The following is a 26236-nucleotide window of genomic DNA, read 5'->3' as shown; positions in this document are numbered from 1 at the left end:
AAGTAGGTCTGCTAATGAGCATTAATGTGGCAACCCTATCTGTGAGGTCAGGAAAGAGGAAGAAGGGGAATGAGCACATTCAAGGATCTGCATAACAGAAGTTGAGACTATGATAATTTCCAGTCTAGAGCTGGTGTCAGGTGTGGTCAAGTTGCTGTGACACATAAACCAGACCTTTGGTGCCTGCAGGTGTATGTCACCAGCATTCATGAGTAAACTCATCCTCTGGAGAACCCCTCGAGATCACAGCAGTTCATTGTGGAACTCCTGAACTGAGACACAAAGCAAGAGAAAATTTAGAAACCATTCCTAAGAGCAGAGCTCATTAGACTGAGGTCACTGACAGAGCACTGAGGAACAGGTTCTTTCCTTTACCTGAGTTGAGAAGGATTAAATACTCCCAGGGTGCATAGGTTGAGGGGCAGCTACTTTTTGAAGGAGCTGGTGGGAGTCCGCAAGGGTGGAATGTTCTTTTGTAGGAATGTTACTTTGTTCTCAGTAAATTGTTCCCACTTTGGGCCTCATTTACAGGAAAATGGTATAAGCAGGTAAAGCTCAGCTATGGTTTTCTTTAAAATTCTCAATTTTGATATGAAGATAGAGCAGAATTTTGTAACTGTTGGAACATCTGAGAATTTGCTTTAGTCATGCACTTTTCTAGAATGTATTTTCTGGTTTAGATTCTTCCACTTTATAATTGCAGTGCTGTTTTTTCATAAGTACATAAAAATAAAGTAATATTTTCATGTTCCCTTGTGTAACTTAAAACCTACATTTTTTTAGTAACTGACTATTATAGTTATATAATGCATATTCTATATGCAGGAAGCTCTAGGCATATAGCTTTAAAATACACAGTAGTCATTGAGTTACACTTTGTGATTTTTTTCCTTAGTAAGATATGCCTTTTCCACTCTTGAATACTGGTAACGAATGTTAGAAAAAGTAAATACACCAATGTGTTCTTAGTTTAAACTTGTTTATTTGTTTTCTTGTTTGTTTTATTCTTTTGGGTTTTTAAAATCTGAAACTTATATATGATATTTTGTAAATATGTCTCAATTATTTTTTTACAAGTTGCATTGTTGTGATAACAAAAGCATGTTCATTTTTTAAAGGAAAAAGCTCCTAGTTTTTGAGATTACAAGAACCTAAAATGGAATCTAGGTTTAATATTAACGAACTACTGACAGAAAAAAAAAAACTATGAAGATTTTAAATCTTCATAGCTTTTCATTTCAATAGGTTAATGAATAACTATTACTTATTGTCTTCTTAGTAACTCAACAAAAAACTTAGAGCATGAAAATAATGATAAGAAGTAAATCCAATTGACAGTTCTTACCATGTCCAGATTAGAAGCTCGGTCTATCTTTTATTTTGAAGTATTTTACTCTGTTAAGAAATGGACTCCAGAAACAACTACCAACTTTCCCACAAAAACAGTAAATATTTTACTGTCAAAAAAATTCCAGACTTTTTTGCAGTGGCCAAATTATCTCAGTTGCTTCTCACCCTGTTGTCAAACTCATCATTGTATTTCATATTTCTCTATTTCAAGAAAATATATAGACAATATAAATTTGCCAATGTTATATTCATCGGTTGGATTCATGGGTCTGGAATTGAGAAGGTGAGGACACATTGTTCTCTAAACCAGACATATTTCTTTATAAATAAGCACTAATGCAGGATGCAGATTAGTGGGGCCCACCACTGTTCTGGACTGTGCTCACTACAGTATCAGCCAAAGTCATGGATGAAGATGGATGACACATTTTCAATTTATAATGCAGAACAGGTCTAAATTCACTGTCTAGACTAACAAGCTCTGTGGCATGTGGGTGAGATAGAAGCTGAGATAGTGAAACAGCTGCAGAAGGTGGGGTTTTTATTAGTGTTCTTTTAGGTGGACCACTAAGAAGTGGTCACCTAAAGGTAGCAATAATCCTCGGATAAATACAACTTTATTGTCTGGAGTGCTCCTCTAGGATAGGGCTGGAGGCTGTATAATTTTCTACATATTAAAGCAGTTGCATTTGATTGGTCTAGTTATATTTTATAGACCTTCAACACAGCCTGAAAGATACTAGTTACAATATAAGACCTCTTTGTCTCCTGACATATGCTGCTGCTTCTGTTGGGTTTCATGGTGCATTGCCTTCCACATTGTCAGGTACTGCTGTTACCAGAGAGCCACAGAGCTTTCTGTCACTCGAGACAAGAATATAAACAATTGGACACAAGATGTGTAGGTTAATACAGCTGGCTATCTCACATCCCTAAGGAAAAGCATAGGCAAATCTTATGCATGTTAAAGGTTAATCATTAAATCTTTCTCTGATTTGCACATTCAGGAAGAACATCAATAATTCCTCACTATCATTTCCAGATCCACTATCATTTGCAGATATCTTTCTGTTCCTAAGTATAAGGTGAACAGGCAGGAGCTGGAACTAGTCAGGTACCATCAGAACTGTTCAACTTTCTGCACAGCTACACAGGCTAATCAGGCAGAAGTGACCAAAGCAGCAAGATGTTGCCACCAGTTCTTATAATTTCAATAAGCATTGTAGCTATTGAAGTTGTTGTTGGATTTATTGGAAATGGATTTATTACAACTGCTAATATCATTAACTGGATCAAAAGCAAAAAAATTTCTTCTGCTGACATGATCCTGATCTTTCTGAGCACATCAAGATTCATCTTGCAGGTGACTGTCCTGATGCACATCCACAGTCTCTACTTTGCAGATGTGCTTAAGTTGGAGTCGGTGTACAAAGACTTTGGTGCTGTGTGGATGTTTGTGAACCATGCCAGCTTGTGGTTCAGTACATGGCTCTATGTACTCTACTGTGTAAAAATAATCAAAGTCACCCACTGCCTGCTGCTGAAAATCAAGCGCAGAATAGCTGGGATGATCCCATGGCTTCTTCTTGGATCGCTGGTGATCTCTTCTATGACTTCTCTTCCTTTGCTATGGATTACACCCAGCACTTACCTATGCAGCTCAACAGGGAACTGCAGAGAAAATAGCACAGCTCATATCACGAACTGGGATAGTTCATATCTCTACTTGCTGGTTCTTTACTTTGTAGGTTGCTTTTTCCCTCTAGTACTCTCTGTGGTAACATCAGCTCTGATAATTACTTCTCTGTGGAAACACAGAAAGACAATGCAATGTTACACAGATACTTTCAGGGATGCTATGATAGATGTTCACCTAACTGCTATTAAATCCATTATTTCTTTCTTAATCCTGTATATTTCCAGTTTTGTAGCTCAAATTCTGTTGATACTGTCGACATCTGAAAGTAAAGATGTTGTGAAAGTTGCAATATCTTTAGTTGTAGCTGGGGCATATCCTTCTATGCACTCAATTATCCTGATAATAGTCAATTCAAAACTGAAACTGGCATTTAGGAACTTTTGCCTGCATTTTAAGTGCCATTTGGAAGATAAGCCTCCAAGCCCCAGGCTTGAGAGAAATACTCTCCAGTAAGAGATCTGAAATCAAGACTCTTATGTATTGTTTCACTGTCTTTTTTCTTAACTGGTAACTTTCATCTTCCAGAGCCTTCTGTGACTAGTCCTCCTTAACATTTCAGAGCATCTGAAATAACATGCATTTTTGCCTTACTTGTGCACCAGTCCAGCTCCTTCCATGCTACTTTATATAGAGTGAGAATAAAAATGTACTGAATGAAAGCAATGTACTTAAAAAATAAATCAGTTTCACGTTGCTTTGTGATTTTAGGTTATCAGTTTAAGGCTGAAATTTTTATAACCTGCTTGAATGGAAGAAAATGGGACTAAAACAGACAAGAATGTACAGAACTCACAAATACCAGCTCTTGGCTAAAGGATTTTTCACCTGAGAAGATTAAAATTTGACTAAAAACATGTGCAAGTCATAGCTAGTGTTACATAGAAAAAGAAAATGCTTTGAAACTGGAAAACCTATCAGAATTATAACCTGAGGGAACATTAAGATTTGGAAACATACAGCCAATTAATATAATCAAATTACATTCTGAACGAGGTTTATTTGTGTTAGGATTCCAGTATGTCTGTAACAATGTAGTGGTTAAATACCTATTTAAAAATGGATACTTCTGTTTGAAATATGTGTTATGCTTATTTGTTTCGTTTTCTTGAAAGTGCATTACCAAGGTGGTGATTACAATGTAAAGAGATGTAGGTACATAGAACTACCTGTAGAAAATCTCACTCTTGTTGAGTTGACCATTCTGATCATAGATTTACCTTTATTGTCATGATTTGCTATTGCTCTGAGCAGCTGGGAGTTGTTTCTAAGGCTGTTCTCTTTTAATATTTTATGTTACTATGAAGTTTCACTTGAGGTTGGTGAAATATATTCAAGAAGACCTGTTGTGTTTTATCAAATAATGTGTTTGATAAATCTATTCTAAAGTTCTCAGCTCATCTCAAGTATTTTTATGCTGTACATTTCTCTTCAGGAGTTTAGATAATGCCAGATTATAAATTACTGGGGTGAGAGTTTCAGTCCCACCTAGAAAATCAATGAGCAGACTTATTATTGGAGTGTAGTGGCCTCAGTTTTTGAAACACCAGAGTAACAAGTTTATAAAATGCTTTGGAAATCACTGTCTAACAATATTAGATAAAGAGTGAATATAATTGATAGGTTTTAATTGATATCTTAAAATATTTTTGAGAATGAAATATATGGTAATAGGACACACAAAAGGATGCCTGTGTGACATGAAGTGATATGATTATTAGCATGTGTAAACTGTGAGTTCAGAGCAGAAGGGAGGGTCATTAATCTCACAAACACAGTATTTGGAGGCACAGCACAATGTACTGTAAAAATAAGGCTTCCATGATGTCCAGTGCTGTGGTGCTGAATCAAGAGAGACACAAAAGTCCCTCGAGGGAACCATCATGCACATGTCACAGCAGCACTCTGCTCTGCTCTACAGCTGCATGCCCTGACAACACAGACCAAGGTTAGAGCAGCTGTACATCAATAGCTCTTCCAGCTGGCAACATCATGAAAAGAAAGTGTCCTGAAAGAAATGAGCTTGTTTCAGACTTTTTTATTATGGTGTGGTTGGTGGTGATATTTGGGTTTTTGAAGCTGGTAATTTCCCCAGTGAGCTCATTTCTCTTCAGGTATTTCCAAACCTTTTTCTAGAGAGAGTCTGAAGTAAAGGAATCAGAGCCAAAGATGATAATAACAGCCCTTGCTCAGCTTCTTCACTGCCTCCTCACCTTCAGGAGAGGGAGATCTGAGGCAGGAGTAATCATTAATAAAATATCCTCCAGTGCTTCCAGGGGAGGGGAAGGACAAAGCTCAAGGACTTGATGTCTTTATATTGTATTGATGAAAGTTTTGTTACACACAGCATAGAGTGAGATAGATGGGTACATAAATTAGAATTTTAAATGACTGGATTGGTAAATAAATTATTAGTTTTGTCGTTTTCCATTCCATCCTTCCCTCAAGCTTCAATTTATTTTCATGACTTCTTCCACAGTATATACAGATTCTTATTTGTCATTTGATCCTACCCAGCTCTTTGGATTTCATCCTATCCCACACTAAAATAATCTTCTGTTTTCTCTTCAGAGCTAGCCTTCCCTTTCAGGTACATTTAAAAAAGTTTTCTCATTATTATTTTACAAAAAATGTCATTCACAAAATTGCAGTAAAATTTTTACTACATCTAGTTTATTCTAGAAAGCAGATCAATAAACCTGATGAATGTTTTGGCAATTACTATTTGTGCCCCAAAAAATCACAAAAATAACATAGTTGAGATTTCATTGTCTAAGAAGTATTTGTATGATGATTGAAAATAAGACTGAATCCATCAATAAATTTCCCCTGGAACTTTTCAAGTTACATGAAACAGGGACAACATGAGTTGGAAAATACTGTCTGCAGTTTGTATGAGGCCAAAAACTGTGGCAGCACCAAAATCATCGCAAGTATGATGAAAAATGGTGATTAGTATTAGTGCAGTTGTTCATACTGGCTGCATGAAAACCAAACCTTGTCTTCTTCAACTTTTTTTTTTTTTTTTTTTTTTTTTTTTTGTAGTGCCATTGTGCTTGCCAGGTCAGAATTCATCACACTTCTGTTTTCTGTTTCCTGGAAAAGCAGTATTTTGCTGTGCAGATATTAAGGGACTTTTGATTGCAATCTCAGTAGCATGTGTATGAAGCTGGCAAATTTCTCTCTACCAGTCTTTCTGTATGTGAATCAGAAAGAACTACCACAGACATTCTGTGTTTCAACTGCTTGCCTGATTTGTCACATCTTTCCTTTTGCCTGCATTGGTCAGAGGCTCTGCCCGACCAAATCATTAGCGGGGTGGTGGATATGAGCTCTGCTATGTCTAACATAATGTCTCTCCTCTGCTAGCCATGCAGTCTTCCTTGCCCTTTCTGAGAGTTTGCTGTTCTCCATGATGTAATTATTTCTCTGCAAGGTACACAAGTGAGCACTGCCAGCTCCATGGATCCCAGAACAAATGCTCCTATAAATGCCACTAAAACTCCAATCTTCACTTTTGCTGGTTTTCTAGTGGTAATCAGGAAGCTTTTCACCTTCTTTACATCTGACAGCACAATGGTGCTAATTTATTCTGAATAATTTTGGGTAATTTCAAAAGTAAAAAAAGTGTCAATGAAAATACCACACTGTACCTATCTTTTCTTGAAATACAACTTTGCACCTTTCTGCAAGGTCTGGAGAAAAGTTTTTCCTCCTGTAAAAGTTTATAATAGGACTCTAACCTGGGATTACTTTTATCTCTGTTTATTTATTGTCTTTCCTATCATAATACCCAGCCTTCATTTCATTAATATCACAAGGACAGTTTCTCCAATGTTACAAAATACTTCTGAAGGCTAATCCCTCTTCCCCTCAATATTTCTTTTCCTGTTTGTTCCTCATTTGAGGAAATCTGTGTGGGAGGTCATTGTAGCTTAGTTAGGTCCATAAATAATGTTCAATATAAATCTGTCAGACAAACCCTTCATAGAGACATGGGTCTTAAGGTTTATTAAAAAAAATAAAGACCAAATAAAAATAATTTTGTTTCTAAATTTATGTGAAAATAGCTTTGAATACTGTAAATATTAAAAATATAAATTAGGTTCATGTTAATACTACTTTTAAGACTTATTATTTTTAAAGTGCCATTTCTCCTTCCCAATATCTATGTTTTTGCAATGACTCAAACTTTACATTGGACAAAGTAATCATAATATCAATTATATCAGAGAAGAGCATGGGACCTCTTAAAACCAGAGCTCCTGATGCTCATAAGCTTTTCAGTGGTCAGAGGGTTTGTCATTGCTAGAACTTGGCTTGTCTCCACATTGAGAGGCCATATCCCTTCTCTGGTATTCAGCCTATCTGTGTGTGAAACGACAGGGATATTTTATCATCAGAAAACAGAGCAGTAGTATGGGTAGTGGCTACAGTGGGATTTAATTGGGCTTTTGAGAGGAGAGGAAAGTGAGGAGAAGTCTCACAGATCCATGAGATTTGCTTTGGCTGGTCTCTTTTCCCAGTACAGGTAAACAAACAGATAAACAAACAGATAAACAAACGGGTGACAAAGCAGCCTTCCAAAGCTGATATTGCTGAACTGGGATCCATGCACTGAATGCTCCACTGCAAAACAGTTCTTTTGCTGCCACAGCAAAAGCAGAGGCAAAGTGATAAACAGGAATAATGACTTGATGTCATAATCTCTTAACTACCTATTGGGGGGGAGGGGTGAAATTAAACCCTTTCTGGCCTTTAGGCACTCAGATGTGACATTATGATGAGATTAAGATGGATGATGCAACTCATAAATTTAAAAATATGATTGGTAGGTAATTTTATTCTATTTTTTATCTTCATCCACCCCCTCCCCCAGTGTCATATTTGAATTTCATTTTTTCTGGTTTTATATCTTTTATTTTTTCCCCTCTCTTTTGAGTATTTCTTTTTCTTTTTCCTTTTTAGAAAAAAAATAGTTCTTCATTTATCACTCACATTTCTTGCCACTTCCTCTAAAAATCTCCACTGTTTTTACACCTACTGCTGCTGCTATTGCAAATATATACTAATGAAATCAAGATGGGTTCATTCACATATTTATTATAATAAACACACATTTCAAGGCACCTTATTGGTTTTGGAAGACTCATACTTTTCCTTTTGTGATAAAATTGCAAATAAAATTTCTCCCTTTCCTTGTGAAGACATTTAAAAAACTAAAAAAACCCAGCAAACAAAATCCGACATGCTGAGACCCTGAGATATGTGAATCTTCCCTTTCAAATCCCACTTCAGTCAGTTCTGCTTTGTTGTCCTTTCCCTGTCATTTGCTTTCTCTCACCCCAGTGAGGATCCCTTTTTCCTTTACAGACTGCTTTCTATTTTCTTTCTCATTTTCTCTCTCTCCTTTAAGATAGTTCTTAAAGTCTTTACTTTTCTCTTCCTCTGTTTAGTTTTAATCCTCACCCATCAGTCCCTCAAACATTCTTGTTCATTTCTGTGTTTACACTGTTTGTGTCCCTTCCAGAGTAGAGATGACCATCCAAATATTTTCACTGCTTAAGATTAAGATAAGTAGCAAAAAGAAGAAATAGAATGTAGCTGCACGTATGCAAACAGCAAAGTGGAAAACACTGCGTTCAAACACTGCATGTATAAATTTTACATTTAGAACTAAAATTATTTGAAATATTTGCATCCTGAGGAACATCAGAAAGAAAGTATGTATTTATAGACTTGCTCACTCTCTTAAAGAAGACAACAGAAGTCTGTCTATGGCAATTTATTCTCACCACCAGAACAGAACGAAATCAGCTTTTTTTTTTTCTGAGGAACTTCTCAATCCTCTCCAAGAAAGATGTATGACAAGAGCTACGAGTAGGTATTTGTTGACCTCATTAGATAAATCATAAGAAACACAGTATGAGCCTCATACGGGTGTTCAACCAACAGAGGTTCAGACCCCTCACATAACATGTAGGTATAATTTGAGTTTCAACAGTCACAGAGATAATATGGGTATCTCTTGCTTGAGATATCCATAGCTTTCTTGGGGAATCTGAAGTAGTGTTATTGCACATGTAGAGAAATATATCTGTACCTGTTGAATAAATAATACCTATCTCTCAGCTAAATTCAATACAAAAGGAGAAAAGACATAATATAAAAACTTCATCATTCTAAAGTCATGTTTGGATGACAGCTGCAGCCAGTCTCCTTTTTCATTGTTTTTTACAACTGAGTGAGCTTGTTCATTTTTCTTGTGCCATGGCTCTACTCAGGCAGGAATAGGGAGAAATTTTCCCAAAAATACCCCCTGGAAAAGGTTACCCTGAGATATAATATCTCTTGGCTTCTATTCTCTGATGCCGTAAGAGCTGAAATCTTAGCTCTCCTGTCTTTTGGCTCTTACTACAGTCAGTCTGTGATTATTTCAAAATCCAGCTCCAAAGCACATTCTGTCAAAAGAGAATTCAGCTTTTGGAAAGTCAGTGACAGCTCAGACTTGGTATTGGGTTTGAAACTGGGTGAACACCTATGTAAAAGCTCATAATATATGTAGGCAATATGGCAAGGGACTGGGAAGGTGAAGTTTCATTAGATGTGTGTGATGAGTCAACCCAAACTTCTCCTTCCCAGTCCCTTGGCCTGCTGCATCTCATCATGGAGATGACTTGATTTGCTTTACAAAGTCAGTGGGAAAGGTGAAAATATCAGGCTGGCCCTGTGGAAGCTTTCAGAAATGCCTTGCTTTTCTTGCTGACTATAGAAAAAAGCCTGCATGCATTACCAAGCTAAGGGGTGAGATGCTTAACAGTCTTTGGTCAACCTTCTCTTTGAACATCTTCACCTGTATGAAATTCTCTAGCTCCAAACTGCTGTTCTGGCCAAAACTAGGAGCCTTTGGATGATTCTCAGATCACCCCTCAGAGCGCTGGTGGTCTCTTTTGTTATTTCTTCTCACTATACTTTGGCTTATTTTAGCTTTTTGTTTTGAACTTCAGCAACGAATCCTCTCACAGACATCAGGGTGATAGATGCTGAGGTTTTTCAACTCTCCATATCATTCCGTTGGACAATATTGGGATGTACTTCCCTTTCATCATTCCATTTTAATGTAATCAGTTAATTATCTCTGTCCTCAAACTTACCAGAAGGAGGAGATAGAAATCTGGCAACTCTGGCAACTCCAGGACACATATGCATGTAAATATAATTCAGTTTCTGTCTTTTTCCCTTTCCTTCTATGTTTCTAGTTTTATTTGACTGCAGTTATTCAACTGGTGCAGCTAAATCACCAAGATTGCCTGCACTGTCTTTGGGGATCACTGCTTCTTCTTTGAATACACTTTACTCAGTTTATAAAAAATTTAAAACAGAACATTGATTCAATGTTTCATATCTTCCTCTAAGTTGTTATAACACAGAAAATTCCTTGCTTATTTTGAGGGGTAAATTCTAAGAAGAACTTGATACAGATTAATGCAAACACAAAAAGTAGGAAAACCCTTGGAACTGACCATGTTCTTATATACTCATACTTTGAAGACATGGACACAAAGTACAAAAATTTTAAAATTTCTGAATATGCAGTATATTTTCCTCACTTACTTCTGAGGCATTAGATAAATATGATTCTATATCTTAGTTTCGTGATGAAGTCTCTTGTCTCTTTTATCTTTCAGCAGAGCAGGCTCTTGAGTTTTCAAGGGTTAAATTGTTGTTTAACAATTTTTTAACAATTGTTAATTGTTTTTTAACAATTGTTAAATCTGTTAAATTTGTTAAATCTCATATTGAAATATTAGAAATCAAACAGTTCACTCAAGACACTTTTCCTACAAGAGCTTTTGGTAGGGTTTTTTTTTGTATTATAGCCTATTATTTAAAAGTTGACAGCAAAAGCAGTACAGTTATCTATAAGCCAGCTGTCATGATTTCTTCAGAAAACCACTTTTTGCATTGAACTGATGTTGTGATCATACACCTTGCTGTCATGTGGCTTGATAAGTGATTGCTTGCTGTGAAGAGCCCATGAACTACTTCTAGTACTTGAGCTTCTTACAACATATATTCACATGCAGTTGCAAGCATTGTACTTTCATAGAGCTGATTGAACAATCTCCATCCAAATACATTATTCAACAAACAGTTCTATGGAATAACTTCTTTCCTGACTGAACTTAAAAGAAATTAAGTTGACTCTGATCCTTACAAAGTTTAGTAGGTTCTGTAAAAAGGCACTGTAAATAGGGGAAGAGGGACTCATACTTTAGGTACATCTCAGATTAGTTCATCTGTGGAGCTTCTGATGATACATCAATCATCTTTATGCTTCATTGTCCTGCAGGAATAAAAAGGTTTTTATTTGCCACTCTAAATTTGTTTGAAATAGTACATAGGATTTTGCCGTACAAATGTAGAATATTTAATTTCCCATTTTTATTTTGTTTGTCTACATTTCATAGAACCTGATTTAATGATAAATAAGTGCATGCTTCAAACCATGCCTGAAACAATGCTATATAAAAAATTGATTTTCTTGCCTTTCAACAGAATCCCCAAAGACCCTTGAGTGAGAATCTTATTTTGAGTATTTTCTACATACATCAGACAACTTAAAAAAAAAAGCATGAATAAACCCTATATTATTTAAATAAACCCCATACTATATAGCAGGTATATATCTCAGGCCAAATTTGCTGTATAAGTCAAATTTTTAATAGAAACTTGTGCAAGAAAATTGAAACTTAAAGAAAAAAAAGTAAAAACCCTGTGATGTTTGCCTTCCATCATCTCTTTTCCATAAGAGAAATTTTGGATGTCTAAAGACAGGAAAACTGAGATAAGAAAGCAGTAAACAGATGGAATGATGGTGCCTAAGACTGGTAGGGGTACATTCCTGTTCCCCATGGTTCTCTGATGACTTCTGTTGGGCTCTGAAGATATCCAACTTTTTGTGGAATTATTTTGGGGTGGAAGAACCAGGGAGAGGAAAGGTTCAGAAATGCAGTTGACTAATTAAACTTGAGGAAAATTTCAGTAGAACATTCCTGTAGGAGACTGAAAGAGCTAAGCAACTGAGGCTAAGAATCTTATCAAAAAGAAAGTCACTATGTCCTACATAGGGAAAAGTTCTCTGGTATGTAAAGGATCTCTAAACTGGTAGAGAGAAGCTCAATAAGATGCAGTGACTGGGAAGTGAAGAAAAACAAAATTAGACTAGGAACAACATCCTCATTTTATCTGTAAGTGTAACTTACCCCCTGGAGAAAAGTGCATTAAGGTGTGATGGATTAACTACCATCTGAGCTCTTTTCAACTAAGCTATAACTCAACATGAGGTTTTACTTTCGATACAGGTGCTCTTTAGTGAAATTCTGCTCCAAGTGGTACACAAACAAACAGACTAATTTGTTTTTATAGCCTGATACACTGATGGAAACTCCAGTCACCATTCCAGCTCCTAGTCTCTGAGAAACAAGTTCAGAGTCAAACACAACATGCATGGTACGATCCTACAGAGTCACCAGATTAGTAGTGCACACAGGAAATTTCTTTCCAGGCGAGCAACATCCGTTCCTTTTTTACTATGGTGTAGCTTTTTTTGGTTGTTTTTCATTCAGTGGAGGTATGGGAAGTTTTGCACTAGTATCGTTACATAGGGTAAGAAAATGACAGTGATGTTAATAAATTTGTGGGCACAAAAGGACACAACAATCTTCTTTCTTTCCATCTGAATTACTTTTTTGTTTTTTGGGGCCTAATCTCTCTGGTAATTCTAGAAAGCATGCAGCTGGATTATATCTGTTACTCCTCAAAAATTATTATTACTGAAAGAGAAGTTAAGACTTTAGTCAAGACATAGGCTTTTTATCAGCAAACACAGGGTAAAATTTTCCATGAGCCTGCAAAATGTTGGTGTTTAGCAGAGACCAGAAGAAAAGCACTGTACTAGGGATACATAAAATCTGATGAGGCTTATTACTGTAAGGTAAATGAGAATCCTCCTTATTGCTGATATTGTGGAATTACTCTTAATTATAACTGCTAAAGTCATCTACAAGCAAAGTCTCTGAACAAACTCAAGTATGAATACAAAAGCCAAGAGAGAATGTTGGGGAACAGAAGGTTCATGAAAACTTGTAGTTGCAACAAAGCAGCCTAAAGACAGAGTGGGAAAGTAGGGATGTTAATTGAAAGATATTATTGTGAAAATGCAAAATAAAATAAACCAGAAGGATAGGTACTTAAGTAGCAACTCCCCATGGAAGTCCTGAACTCCTATTTATCTATCAGGTTAAAAAAAAAAATTAAAACTATCAAGAATTTTAAAAATATATATATATGCTCTACAAGAAATTTGTTGGTTTTGATTTTGTTTTTTTTTCCCCCTCATTAAATTCAACTGTCATATATTCAAATACAGGAGGGGGAAGAAAGATATGATATGGAAAATCTCTGACCAAGCCCAGTTTTATTAATAATTTATATTTCCTAGTGCCTCATACACCTGTTGTGTTTTCAGATAACAACTTCGCTTTCCATGTTGTACAGATAAGCCAGGTCACTGAGGTTCAGAGTCTTTAGCCTCCAACAAAACCTCACATTATTATTGAGGGGCTGGTTCATTCAACAGACTGGATCTTCCAATCTCTTAAACTCAAATTTAATCCATTAAATTATGGCTGCTCTCCCTGTACATGAGAGTCACAAGGCAAAACTACTGCTTAGCTTCAGAAGCTACTTAAATCTGTGTACTATGTCCTAATATGGTTCTTTATTTGCCAGGTCCTCCAAGGAGGAAAACCAAAGAAATATCTCTGTTGTAAAGGGTTTATTATAAAACCCATTCCTGATCTGTACTTTTCCTTCTTTTAGTTCAGTGTAAACAGAGCAAGACAAATACATAACAGTCAGGTTATATCTTCAAAAATTCAGGCTCTCTCAGCAACATCACAAGAAAACTGTCATAGCTCATTATGAGATTTGGGGATCAAGGCATCAAATATATTTGTGTATTATCCCCCAAGTTAATTTCTTCATTCCCAAATTTTGAGAGACAAATTTAAATAATACCTGTGTAGAGAAACACTGCTCTCCAAGGATTAAACATGTGCTTTTGGTATCATTCACATGATTTAAGGTTTGCGGCTCTGCCCACCATCGAGATTGGTACCAGGGGTTTAGTAGTTGTACCTATCATTTGAAAAGGAGGCCAATACTTCTCAAAGAGGAAAAATGGTAAGGCATGGAATTTTAGTGCGCCATTGTCACACACTTCTCATATTTCTGTGGACTGTGTACAACTCTCTTTGATGCTGATCTCCATTTTTTGTGGTTATATCTATCTAAATCATCATCCAGTGATATATTTTCTGCTGGCAGTAGAAGAATTTTAAAATCTTTTTCATGGTTTATTTTTCTGTCTGTAAAAAAGGGAACCATAGTTCTACTCTACTTTTGAATGGAGTCCTCAGGATACAGACAGATTCTGCCAAGATAGAGAGCATCTACTCTCCAGTTAACATATTCTAGATGTGCTCAGGCCTATCAAACCAATGCAGTGCTGCTGCTCCTGCTTGATTTGTTTGGAAAATGAAGCTGAAACACAGTGTGCTGGGATTATACCATCAGCACCCACAGCTGTTCAACAGCACTGGGCATAAGCCTTTAAAGGTAAAGGAACAGAAAGCAGGTAGTGGTGGGTAAAGTACAAATATTCAGTTCTGTGTGAATCAAAACTGACTTACAAAACTCTCAGTTCCCTTCTTTTTCATGGTGCATAACAGATAGCTTTTAAAATATTATTACTATTATCATTATTTATTTTATTGCTGTACTTGTCATGTGGCTTACACCTAGATTTGACAGTTACTCTTCCTTTTCCAATTTCTGTGCAATGTGACCAATCTTCAAAATAAGGTCATTTTTTACTAACCATATTCAACACAGGAAAACAATTTGACAAAACTCCTGACATTGAGAAGTGTTATTTTTGCCATTAACTTCAGAGACTAAGATGTTTTTCTTCATTGTGAGACTGTTACCAACAAAGCCGTAGTTTTATTTATAAAGTACCATTATTTTCACACTTGGGAGCATATCATACATGTTCAATTAATATCACTAATATTCTTTGTAAACACCTCTATACAAACTGCTGAGACTGTGACAAATCACAGCAGCCAACAGTCTAACAGCCTTTAGCCAAACTCCAAGCCATACACTCTGAATCAGAAATTAAACATAAAGACAAATCCTTGGAAGATGGCTAGTGATAAAAATATTCAGCAAACACTGTAATAGATTATTATTTTAGTAACCAATTGATAAAATAAGCAATAAAGTTATATTGTCAGCACCTAAAGAGGTGTCCCTCCTTGAGAAATGTTCTCATTTGTAGGTGAAAAACTTTCATAACTGCAAAGAGTTTCGTTGAGAATTATGGAGGATGAAGAACTATGCAGGCATAGTTATAAAATGAGTTATTAATGAAATAAATAAAATAGTACGGCATTTGTAAAATAAAAGTGTATGTACTTAGAGGCAAGTGAGAAAGCTGAATCCTTTTTTGAGGTAGCTTGTTCATCATGCAAAGGAAGGAGATTTGACCCTTCCCTGAATGGGTTAATTTTCAAGTCAGCTCTATCATCAGGCTTCAATACCTGCATGCTTAGAGTACATTGGATATTGTTTCTCTGGACAAGGAGGAAGATATTTGGGGTACCTGAGTACCATAGTTAATTATTTTCCTGTCCTTGTCACAGATTTTTATCAAGCTAATACAGAAAATATGAACACAAAAATATATTTGCCTATATAATTCCATACTGTTACCTTCTTTCTTTGGCTTTCAAGGCAGAGAAGCATGTTCTGCTGAACAACATTTACTAGGTGGGGTGATCTATTTTTGACCATAGAGCAGAGCTTTTCATACTGACTGATCATACTGAAAAGGGAATAGAAAGGTCACAGATGTCGTTTTGTGGTGAAAAGATGCAGAAGCTTATTGTACGAGATGTCTAACATGCATTAGTTTTCTTATCCTGCTGTTATATTTCACTAATTCAATATGAAAGCTACTTACATGATAATGCTCTGAAATTGTGTTATCAAACTGAGCCACTATCATGGCAATAAGAACAAAATAGAAAAGACTTTAAAGTCTGTTATAAGTCTGCCTTGACCCAATTAAAAACCATGCAGCTCAGCCCTGAAGGTAGTCCGAAAAATCACACACCTCATTGTTCATCATGGGTCATGTCAAGGTCTTGGACTAAGATTTTGCTGCAAAGCATTACTAGACAACAATGAAAAAATTGTTTTGGAGGCTCAGTACTTGATGCTGTAATTAAAAATTATATTTCTTCTTTTCACCCGCTCTGTGGGTCAAAAGAAGCACTCCACTCCAGTCTTTTTTACTCCTTAGGAGACAACATCAACTAAAAACTTTTAAGTAATATGATATATTCACCTGGTCTATAAAATATTAGATATGATTTCTATTTTCTGTTTGTTGTGAAACTGACATATTTCACATATATACATGTAAGATGTAATCACCGTGTTTAAACCCAGAAAACATTGGTCTATTGAATGAATTGATTGAATCCAATGTGATCATGGCAAGGCAAAGCTTTAAACTGGGAGAATAACCAAACGTCACTGGCTGCAATTTCCTTCCATTTCACTGTTGTAGCTGTTGGGGGGAGGGGGGGGGTGTCTTTTAGTTTCCTTCTTTTTATAGTGAGTAAAAGTTACTGTGCCTCATTTGTCCAGGTGCAGCAATTTCAGCTGCCAGTGAAGGATCAGGATATTTTATAGCCATGTGTTGTGGCCATAATCTTTTTAATCTTATCATTGTGACCAAAAAGAAAGCTTATCTCAAAGCAACTGCTAACAGCCTTTTCTAGTTATTTGCATAAATCCTTCACGTACAACAGGGTATGCACAATAACAGCCAAGCCCTGCTGCAGTGTGGCATAACTAGGACAGTGAAAGCAGAAGGAAGCTATTTGGATTGATTTCAATCTAACAGTAGAAAAGTTTGGCAGTCATAGAGGAGCTGTATGTGCAGGTTACACATAGTCTGTCTTACAGTAGAGTAGCACTGCAGATTTATAACCTTCGTGCTGTTGCCGTACAAAGCACATCTGATGTTACAACATGTCTATCCTCTTATCCTGTTGTCTTTCCTCCTTACTACTCCTCCCCTTCCCTAGAGTATATCCACCTTGGACTGAAAAAAAAACCCAGAGTAATTAAAATACCTTTGTAACTTCACCAAATTTGGGGTTTTAAGCTTTAATCCTGTTGGTTCTCTTCTAAATGGAAAAGAAACTGAATTCAGACCATGGGAATTGATGGGACCATCACTTTGGGATCTCTCAGGAGACACTCATAGGCAGTATTTTTCTCTCTCACCTCAATGTGTAGGAGACATCTACAATTTATTCACAGGATGGACAGGGAGGGAGTGCTTCTCTCTACCTTTTTAGTTTTAAGAGGATATAATTTAGAAAAAGAGGCCTGATGAGAAATTAATTAGTCAGGGTCCTATTCCTCACCACTTCAGTCTGGACCATGCTCCATATAAGCTAAATGAGTTCCATTTTAAACCTTGCTAGATTTATTTTTACTTCTAATACAGTGATTGGAATCCTGTTCTAAAACCACAGTCTTCCAATGTTTAGACTATTTGACTTTCAATCTGTATTTATTTACATTTGTTCTTACATCAGTTTTTCATGTCAACTAACTCATCTAATTCTGTATTGTTTATCCCACTGATATAACTACAAAGAAGAAATATAGCTCCATTTTGCCTCTTGTTTGCTAAACAAAACAGTCTTTTCTAGCAATACTCAAGTGGCTTCCAAACCCCGACCAACGTTACTTCTCTCTTTTTAGACTTTTTAGTGAAAAGTGGTTTTGGATGAAATAAAATACTCATAGAAAAGATTGTAAGTTTGGAGTCTGCTTAAATCCATAAAAGAAGACAATGAAAAATTTCCATTGGTGTCCATGGCCTTGGGGTTAGCCCTCTGTTTTCTAAGTGGTAGTCACAGGCTTTGAGCTCAAAGTGAGAGAAAGGCAATCTCCAGTTGCTCTCCTAATGCCTCCTCCCCAGCCACCAATGTACCCCATATGGATATATCCTATGTCTACATCTATACTTATCTATGCTTACCTAGGTTGAATGGCAGCCAGCTAGCCCTCATCCAAACCCAAAGCCTAGCTAGACTGGGTTATTCAATTGACTCCACCGGAAGGCTCAGATGTAATAAAGCTTCATATGCACCTATTTGATGCATGGATTTGTGGTGAATTCTCAGAGCAGTTGTGATACCATCTATTCCCTTTGAGATGAACTAACTCCTTATAAAGCTATCTGTAAATGCTCTTTATTTGTCTGAAGTGCAAATCTGACAGGTTCTGACAGCCTGTCAGCCTCTTGTGTACAACTCCACTGGAGCCTGCTTTACTTCTATATATTGTCACCAGTTCATTCATTATTTCTGAAATGTTAACATTGACTTCTAGTTGACTGACTTGAGGAGGCAATAATCAAGCTAAACAAACTGAGGGTGAGAGCATAGCCCACCTGTTATTATGCAGCATTTATATAACAAAGTTTGAAAGTTTTATTATGTAGTTTTTCCTTCAGATAATCCAGACTGTCAGAAGCATCTCAGTATATCAGTAGTACAAAATATTGAATATTGGTGTTAGATGATAATACCTGCACAAATGAGATAATTTACATTGAGGTTTTAACACATAGTCATTATGTAATCAACCAGTAAGACCTGGTTTACTTTTAAATTCTTTGGGCAAAATCAAAACACTGGTATTCTAGATGAATTAAGAGATATAACTATAATGTCTTAAACAAAAACACAGTACCAAAACCAAACCCAAGAAAACAAACCTGTTACTTTTAGCTATGAAATAGTATTTTATACTTTTATGCCTCCTCTGACTTTGATAATACAACATTTTGTGGTGCCTCTTTTTTTTTTTTAAACATAATCCATCACATTTTTTTATTATCAATCACAAAACTTATGCCAAAGGAGTGTCAATTCAGTCCTGTAAAAAGCATGGTGCTTTGCATGCGTTGAAAGACCAGGTGACTATGGGTCTGTGAAAGATCGAGGTCTCTGGGGTTGGGCAAAACCTGTTCAAAGTGCTTGGGAGTGTAGATTTAAACACAAGTGGATACAACCCATCTGAGTTCCAAACAGATGCTTAAGACTGTTCTTGTGTCTGGAGTTGTCATTTTAGCCATGAAAATCTTAAGTAGGACTTCTTACATGCTACAACCCAATTCCAGGAATGTTTAAAATATGACTCAAGAAAGGGTAAAATGTGGAATTAGGCCAGACAGTGTTGTAAAGCTGTAACAATACAAAATATAGGTATTAAGTAATGTTCACTTATTCCTGTTGAGAGACAATTAGGTCTTATGTACTCTTTTAGAAATGTCTTTTTATCTTTCCCTCTTGTCCTCTGTCATTTGCTGCACTGATTTAGCAATGCAAAGAGGATTCAAAACACCTGGGTATTCATTAATGCTGGGTAAATGCAAGTTTAAGCCCTTTTTTTAATGTACTTTCCAACCTTGTTTACTGCCATTATGCTTGCTTTCAGGCAAAAATATTTTTATTGGCAAGAAGATCTGCAGAAAACTCAAGCTCTGTAAATAACAGTGGGAACAAGTCTTCCCAAGAGAATTAACTCTGCGGGTTCTGCCCTGACCGTATTGAAAACTTAATGTACATATCTGCATAATACATTTTGCTAAGCAACTCTGAATTTTTTTTCAAGTGGCGCATGGTATTGTGACAGTCACAGTCCTCTGAGGAATGGTTTGAGTGTCCAGGTTCTGGTTTGTCTCTTCCCTATGTATCTATTAGCCTACTAAAAGGTATTACTTCTCACTGTAAACCTCATCCTGCAGGCATAATGTCATTTGAGTTCTGACCTAGAGAAAGATTTTCCAGTTGTCTGTTGCCACAGGAGTAGTTATCAAAATACCTATTAAGAATAAAAATTGTGACCATCAGGTACTATGATAATGTTGAAGTATCAGCATTCATACAGAAGAGTAAATTGTACAAACAAGAAAGTCTGAAAAAATCCTGAGACAATAGACAAATAAACTAACAAAGAAAAAATTGACTGCATCGACTATCTGAAAAAGTTTAGGAGGATTTTATCTCTATGGCATGGGCAGCATAGCATAATTCTACGTTGAAGTGAAATCCCAACAGTTTGCCAAGACTAGGCTATAGAAATGTCTGAATTACCCACAAAATTATAAAAATTAGCTGCCAGAAGTAATGAAGGAGTTTCAAAATTCCTTTCATGTGATTGATGGTCCATTATGGCAAATACAATAAACCAATTTCATATTAAACTGCTATGGTTTAGATTAAGTGAACCATGTTATTCCCATACTTCAGCACCTCCAAATACCACCAGCACCAGGTCACTGAAGAGCAGTTTGGTAAGAAAAGGTGACCTGAAGATATTTCCCGGGAAAACTTGTCCTGTAAAAAATTGATATAAATTACAGTCAGTATCAATTATCATAATCAGTTGTTAATATATATTGAAAAACAGTTTAAGAGGTGAAATTTATCTGGCATCATGACCTTATCCATTGAATCATATGTAGTAGAGAAAAAAAGGACATGAACTGAAAAAACATGAGTGAAACATTTACAGATACTTCATGTAATTAATCACACTTCTGAATTCTTCTGAACAGTTAACTATTATTCCAAGTGTTGGGATTTATGTTTGAAGTAAAGTGGTCAAAAGGGAGCATTTTCAGGGTACAAATCAACTTTTACTCTATCTTATTAAGTGATATTTAAGATACTTCTGCATCTATAAGAGTAGATGATATTAATCTTGCAACTATTCTAAGTATCTTCCTTCCCTCCCCATGAATTCTTCCAAGTTACCTGAGTTAAAGGTCAGATCAGATATGGAAAATCTTGCTAACAAGCATAAGTCTAAGAGTTACAATGTTCTGCATGGTCCAAAACCCTTAAAATCCTCAGGATTTGAGGCTGGCTTTGGTTTACTTTTTAATAAAGATTAAGCCAATTTTGAAGATGAAGAGGGGTAGCGTGATTTACAATCCACCATTTATTTTAAGATTGTATATAAACTCTCTGTAAAATATTTAATTTCTCCCCCCCCCACACTTTCTTTTTCTCTTCCTTCTGTAAATTCTGCAGACCAGTAGGAAAATTTTATTTTGACAGCTTATCTCAGCAAATACAGTCTAATTTACTAACTCATTTGCATAGTTTCAGCTTAACCTACCAATATTTTCCTGTAAATTTATAGGTGAAAACAACTGGGAGAAAGGGAAAATAGTTAATTCAGAGGAAAAAAGGAAGAAGCTGGTGTAAAAAAATTCAGAGGCTGGTCTAAACTTTAATGAATCTGGAGATTGCTGAAAGTTAAGAGGAATTTTAGATATGATTTTGATTTTAGTTTCATATTTTCCAAGGGAATCCGTTCTGTAGTAACTTGTAGTAATAGAAATGTCATCTATCAAAAAAAAAAAAAAAACAGAAAAGAAAATCTCAGCTAGCTAGACCCACAGTTAGTGGGAGTTAACCTTTTAGGAAAGCATATCATTAACTTCTTTGGTCAAAGACTATTAACCATGCTGAACTATTTTTGGAAAAACCTGTTGTCTGCATATATGTAATCCTCAAGCTCGTCTTTAAGAACAGTTGTTTATTCAAGAAGCCACAACAACGTAACGTAAATATTTGGCTTCCATGTGGCTTTTACATTCAAATGTTATCATTAAATACAAAATCAACTGCTATCATTTGAGAGGATAGTTTAACAACATTACTCATTTCTCATAAAGCAGATATTTTCCTACTTATATCATTTATTATACTATATACTTGTACTGAAATAATAATAATAATAATAATCTCTTAGGTTTTCAGAACAGAAATTATTTGTTCTCTGGTCGCATTCATTAATGTTGCATTTTCAGGTTCTTGAGAGCCAAAATTTCTTATTCAAGAGAATGGAAACCAGTGCACCTGTTTTGTGTAACTAGAGTCCTACCCAACTGGACTGGCTATTCGAAGAGCTCCATCATTTGACTTTTCTATCAGTATTATTGCTCATGCAACTGTGCCATTACAATTTCATTTAAGATACCACCACAGACCTCTGAGTTTTCATATGAAAAACTGTACAAATGCAGGAAGATATAAAGAGATGGTTATTTTTAGGATAACTAAATCCTTACTTGAAATTTCAACATTGAAGATTAATCTTGGGAATTTAGAAAAGCAAGGAAAAGTTGCTATATGTGCCCAAGAATGTTTTGCTTTCTATCCAAAATTTCAGAGAGCATTCACAAATGGGAGAGCTTTACCTCAATTTACCAAAATTTCAGAGAGCTTTACTTCTCTTCTATTGTGCCTTTGTGTATATTTTTCAGATGTAGTTAGCACTTCCTTTAATTGGGAGAAACGAGACCAAGAAAGGTTGTTTACCTCCTATACCCTCAACACTCTAGTCCAACATCAATGCCTAAACCAAACCCAAAATATACAAATTTCATCACAATTTTTTTTCTCCAGTAATGTTACTATGCATAAAGTTCAAAGGCTTATCATTCCTTTGGAATACCATTAGGACTAGTAACAGTCAGGACTAAGAATACCATATGCAGAATCTGCATCACCACAATGCTTACTTATTTGGAATCCCTACATGTGTCTGCTTGCAAACCCTGTACTTAGGATATGTGTTCAAACAGGAAGGGAAGAATGCATGGTGTAATGGCTTTTCCTATTAGATAAATTTTTGGGTTTGTGTTTAGGTTTGTTTGAGGTTTTTAAAGTGGATCAGAAGAATAGAGAAGTAGTTTTTACTTTTTCAAGTTCTAAAGGAAACCCTGAAATGTGAAATTTCTCTGTGTAGAAATAATTTAGGGGGATTTACCCTTTCAGGTGTGGCGTTGTTTTGTGAGATATCATTATATCTACATAGTACTATACACTTTTATAGAGGTCTGGATTTTAAGAGTTAGAAAAACGTGGCAAAGTCCCATGCCATGTTTCTCCATTCATTAATACTGTGTTTCACTGTTGTCTTGTGAGCACTTAGGTTTACAATGATGCCGAACGAGAATTTTCCTTTGTTATGAACTCCCTAACATGCTCTCCAGTGACAACTCAAACTGTAGATCTAGAGGGAAAAAGGGAGAGTCACTGAGTCCTCCTTACTCTCAGGTGACATCCCCTGTATTCCAAGAACTTAGTGCTGAAGTAGGGGGCTCTGTGAAGGCCTACTTCACCTTTGTTACCTCTGAGGAGTTAGGTTTTCAAATATGTATCTACATTCACTGATAACTAGCAGAAGATAATAAATCTGTTTAATTCTCTGCACATAGGTCATTAAATAGTAAGTGAAGATGAATAATTTTACTCATGAATCCTACTATTCATGAACAGAGCTCGGGTTATCTGGCCCAGCCTTCAAACCTTTAATATGTGCCCAAGAAAGGCATTGCTTTTCCATTATCAGGTTCCCTCAGCAGCTGACATTTAGTGAATACTTTGATATATTCCCTGAAAGGAGTTATTACAATCCAAAGTACAGAAGGATAAATGCCTTGACACATATCTATTTCTACAAGGTTTTTAGACTCAGGTCCCCAGCAAAGCAAAGGGAATATGTTCTCCTTTCTAACATTGTCAACCTTCACTATCACAAGAACCCAAAATTAATAATTATTTAGCTACTGAACAATTATGACAGGTGATTAATTGATCACAAGGAGCTAGTTGTCATGGTGCTGTTAATCAGTATGTCATCAAGCAGAAAGGGAAGGTAAGCAATCTATATCTGTTACAAATCATGTAAGGGACACATTATTCAGTCAGCATGAAAAGGTCATTGTGGAACAGAAAGCAGGATGAGGAAACTCAGCCAGATTGATGAGGCAGTGTTATTTTGTGTATTTATTACCAAGAAAAAACAACTAATCTGCCTGTACAAACATGGTAAATAACTGGTTTACTGAAAAAAAATGCTAAGACAAGAGCAGGTTGCTGAGCTGTCAACAAGGCTTTAGTCTTCTATTGCTCAAAGATTACCAAATGTGGGGTAGACTCCCCTCCCACATCTCTTTGTTCACTTGATACTTTGCTCACTTTGTTCACTTGATAGAAGAATATTTTGCAGCTGTGGCCTCATGACATGACAAGCCTCTATCACCTCCTCTCCTGATGATTATCACGCAACTCATTAGACACTACTCATTACCATTTGCTGCAGGGAAAGGTTTGGTAAAGGAGTGAAGGATGAAGAGTAGGCTGAAAGAGTAAAAGGGGTCTTGTAAAAAAGAGTGACTTTTTTCAAAGGAAAATAGTGAAAGGCAAAGTGAAACAGTTTTAAACTGAAAGACTGTAGGTTTAGATTGGATGTTAGAAAGAAATTCTTCACCGTAAGGCTGGTGGGGCTCCGGAACAGGTTGCCCAGAGAAGCTGTGGGTGCCCCATCCCCAGAAGTGTTCAAGGACAGGTTGGATGGAGTTTTGAGCAACCTGGTCTAGTGGATGACATACCTGCCCACAGCAGGTATGTTGGAATGAGATGATCTTTTCCAAGCCAAACCCCTCTGGGATTCAATACTTTTATGGAAAGTGTGTCTTCCATGGCATGCTGGAGTTGTATGCTGATGGGAGAAAACATGAATGGTGTTGACTGTAGGACAGCTTCCTTTCTTCCCAGGTGTGACTGTGCTCAGCAACTTCAGGCAGATGTGATCTTTTTCTGCCTGCATTTCAAGCTAACCAGAAGCTATTGTGGTAATTGCATGGCAATTAACAATAACCTTGAACCAGGAGGTAATAAAGAATCTTTAAGAAACATTAAAGCAGGGGTAAAGAAGGCTTTGTATATCTGCCAGGCACTTACAGCTGTGATATTTTGTACCTGGTGGGGTCTCCAAGGACAGCATATATCATGCTCTAGTGTGTTCTTCACTGTCCAGTGTGCTGGGTAGCCAGGCTTGGTGGTGGTATGGGCACAGTTGATGTTTTTTGCTGGATGGAAAAAACACTCAGAAAGGTTCTTCCAGGGGTCTATGTATAAAATTTCTGGTGGATACCATTGTCTCCATGGCAAAACGTCTTTGTTCTCAGGCTTCTCTCACCAGAAATTAGTGGTTTAAGACAGAGGAATACATATTTATTTAAGCCAATGCTTACACAAGAGCCTGTTTTCCCCTGCAGATGGATCCAGTTCAGCCTCATAAATACAGTATAGATATCTTAGTGGGAAACTGTGTTTGGTCTAATTTACCTTGCAAAGGAAGTTAATTGGTTCAAGCATCACATTGTTGTAGGCATTGTTTCTAGATGTGGCTGCCACCCAGAAGACTTGGGACAGCAGCAGAAAGAGCCTGAGTCTGTCCATGATGGATTAGCAAAGCTCCCTTAACCATCCCATAAAGTATTTTCTCTTTGGTTTTATGCTTCAAAGTGACATTCTAAGAAAGTATGGGCAATACATGATAGTTATAGATGTAGAAAAGCCTAGGTAAAATTTCCAGGTGTGATGTTCTCTACAGGTTACAAGGCTTTTTTCTGATTTCTGGAGCTGGTGTAGAAAGAAGACAAAGAAGAAGCATGGAAGTACAGAACTAGTTGTTGTGCCTTCTTCAGAGAGTTTAGCCAAGCAAATCATTCAAAGATATAAGACACTTTTCCCTCTCCACTCTTCATCTATTTTAAGCATTAGAAAAAAACATTATCTTTACTCTACTGATTACCTCATCTTGAGTTTCAGATCAGTAGACCATGCTACTGATACATATCTACTTAGTCTATTTATTTACCAATCCAAAAATATTTCAGTTGGCTTAATAAACAGAACTTGAGATACTTTCCTCATTGAAAATGCCAGTTTCACAGGCATTTTTTTAATGAAAAATTGTTGGTGTATAGAAATTGCATTTTTCATTGATGTAAAATTTCCAAGAAACTCATTTATTTGCTTATTCAATTCTATCAGGCAATTTGGTTACTGAGCATTTTACAAATATTTAGATAGAGGTCTATAAAAATTTTAGTATGACAATTTTAATCATGCTTTCACTATGAAAGGTGAAAGCATGATT

General features: G+C 36.2%; 1 protein-coding gene across 1 annotated transcript; it reads left to right on the top strand.

Annotated features, from left to right (window-relative positions):
• The first annotated feature begins 2536 nt into the window (after window positions 1-2536).
• LOC125322089 (taste receptor type 2 member 40-like) lies at window positions 2537-3502 on the top strand. Its single transcript, XM_048295694.1, has one exon. It carries the CDS (start codon window positions 2537-2539, stop codon window positions 3500-3502), a length of 966 nt encoding a protein of 321 aa, XP_048151651.1.
• The last annotated feature ends 22734 nt before the right edge of the window (window positions 3503-26236 follow it).

This window comes from Corvus hawaiiensis, chromosome 2 (genome assembly GCF_020740725.1).
Source record: "Corvus hawaiiensis isolate bCorHaw1 chromosome 2, bCorHaw1.pri.cur, whole genome shotgun sequence".
In the NCBI taxonomy this organism is placed as follows: domain Eukaryota; kingdom Metazoa; phylum Chordata; class Aves; order Passeriformes; family Corvidae; genus Corvus; species Corvus hawaiiensis.
The sequence above is the reverse complement of the archived record's forward strand: the minus strand, read 5'-3'. Positions and strand labels throughout refer to the sequence as shown.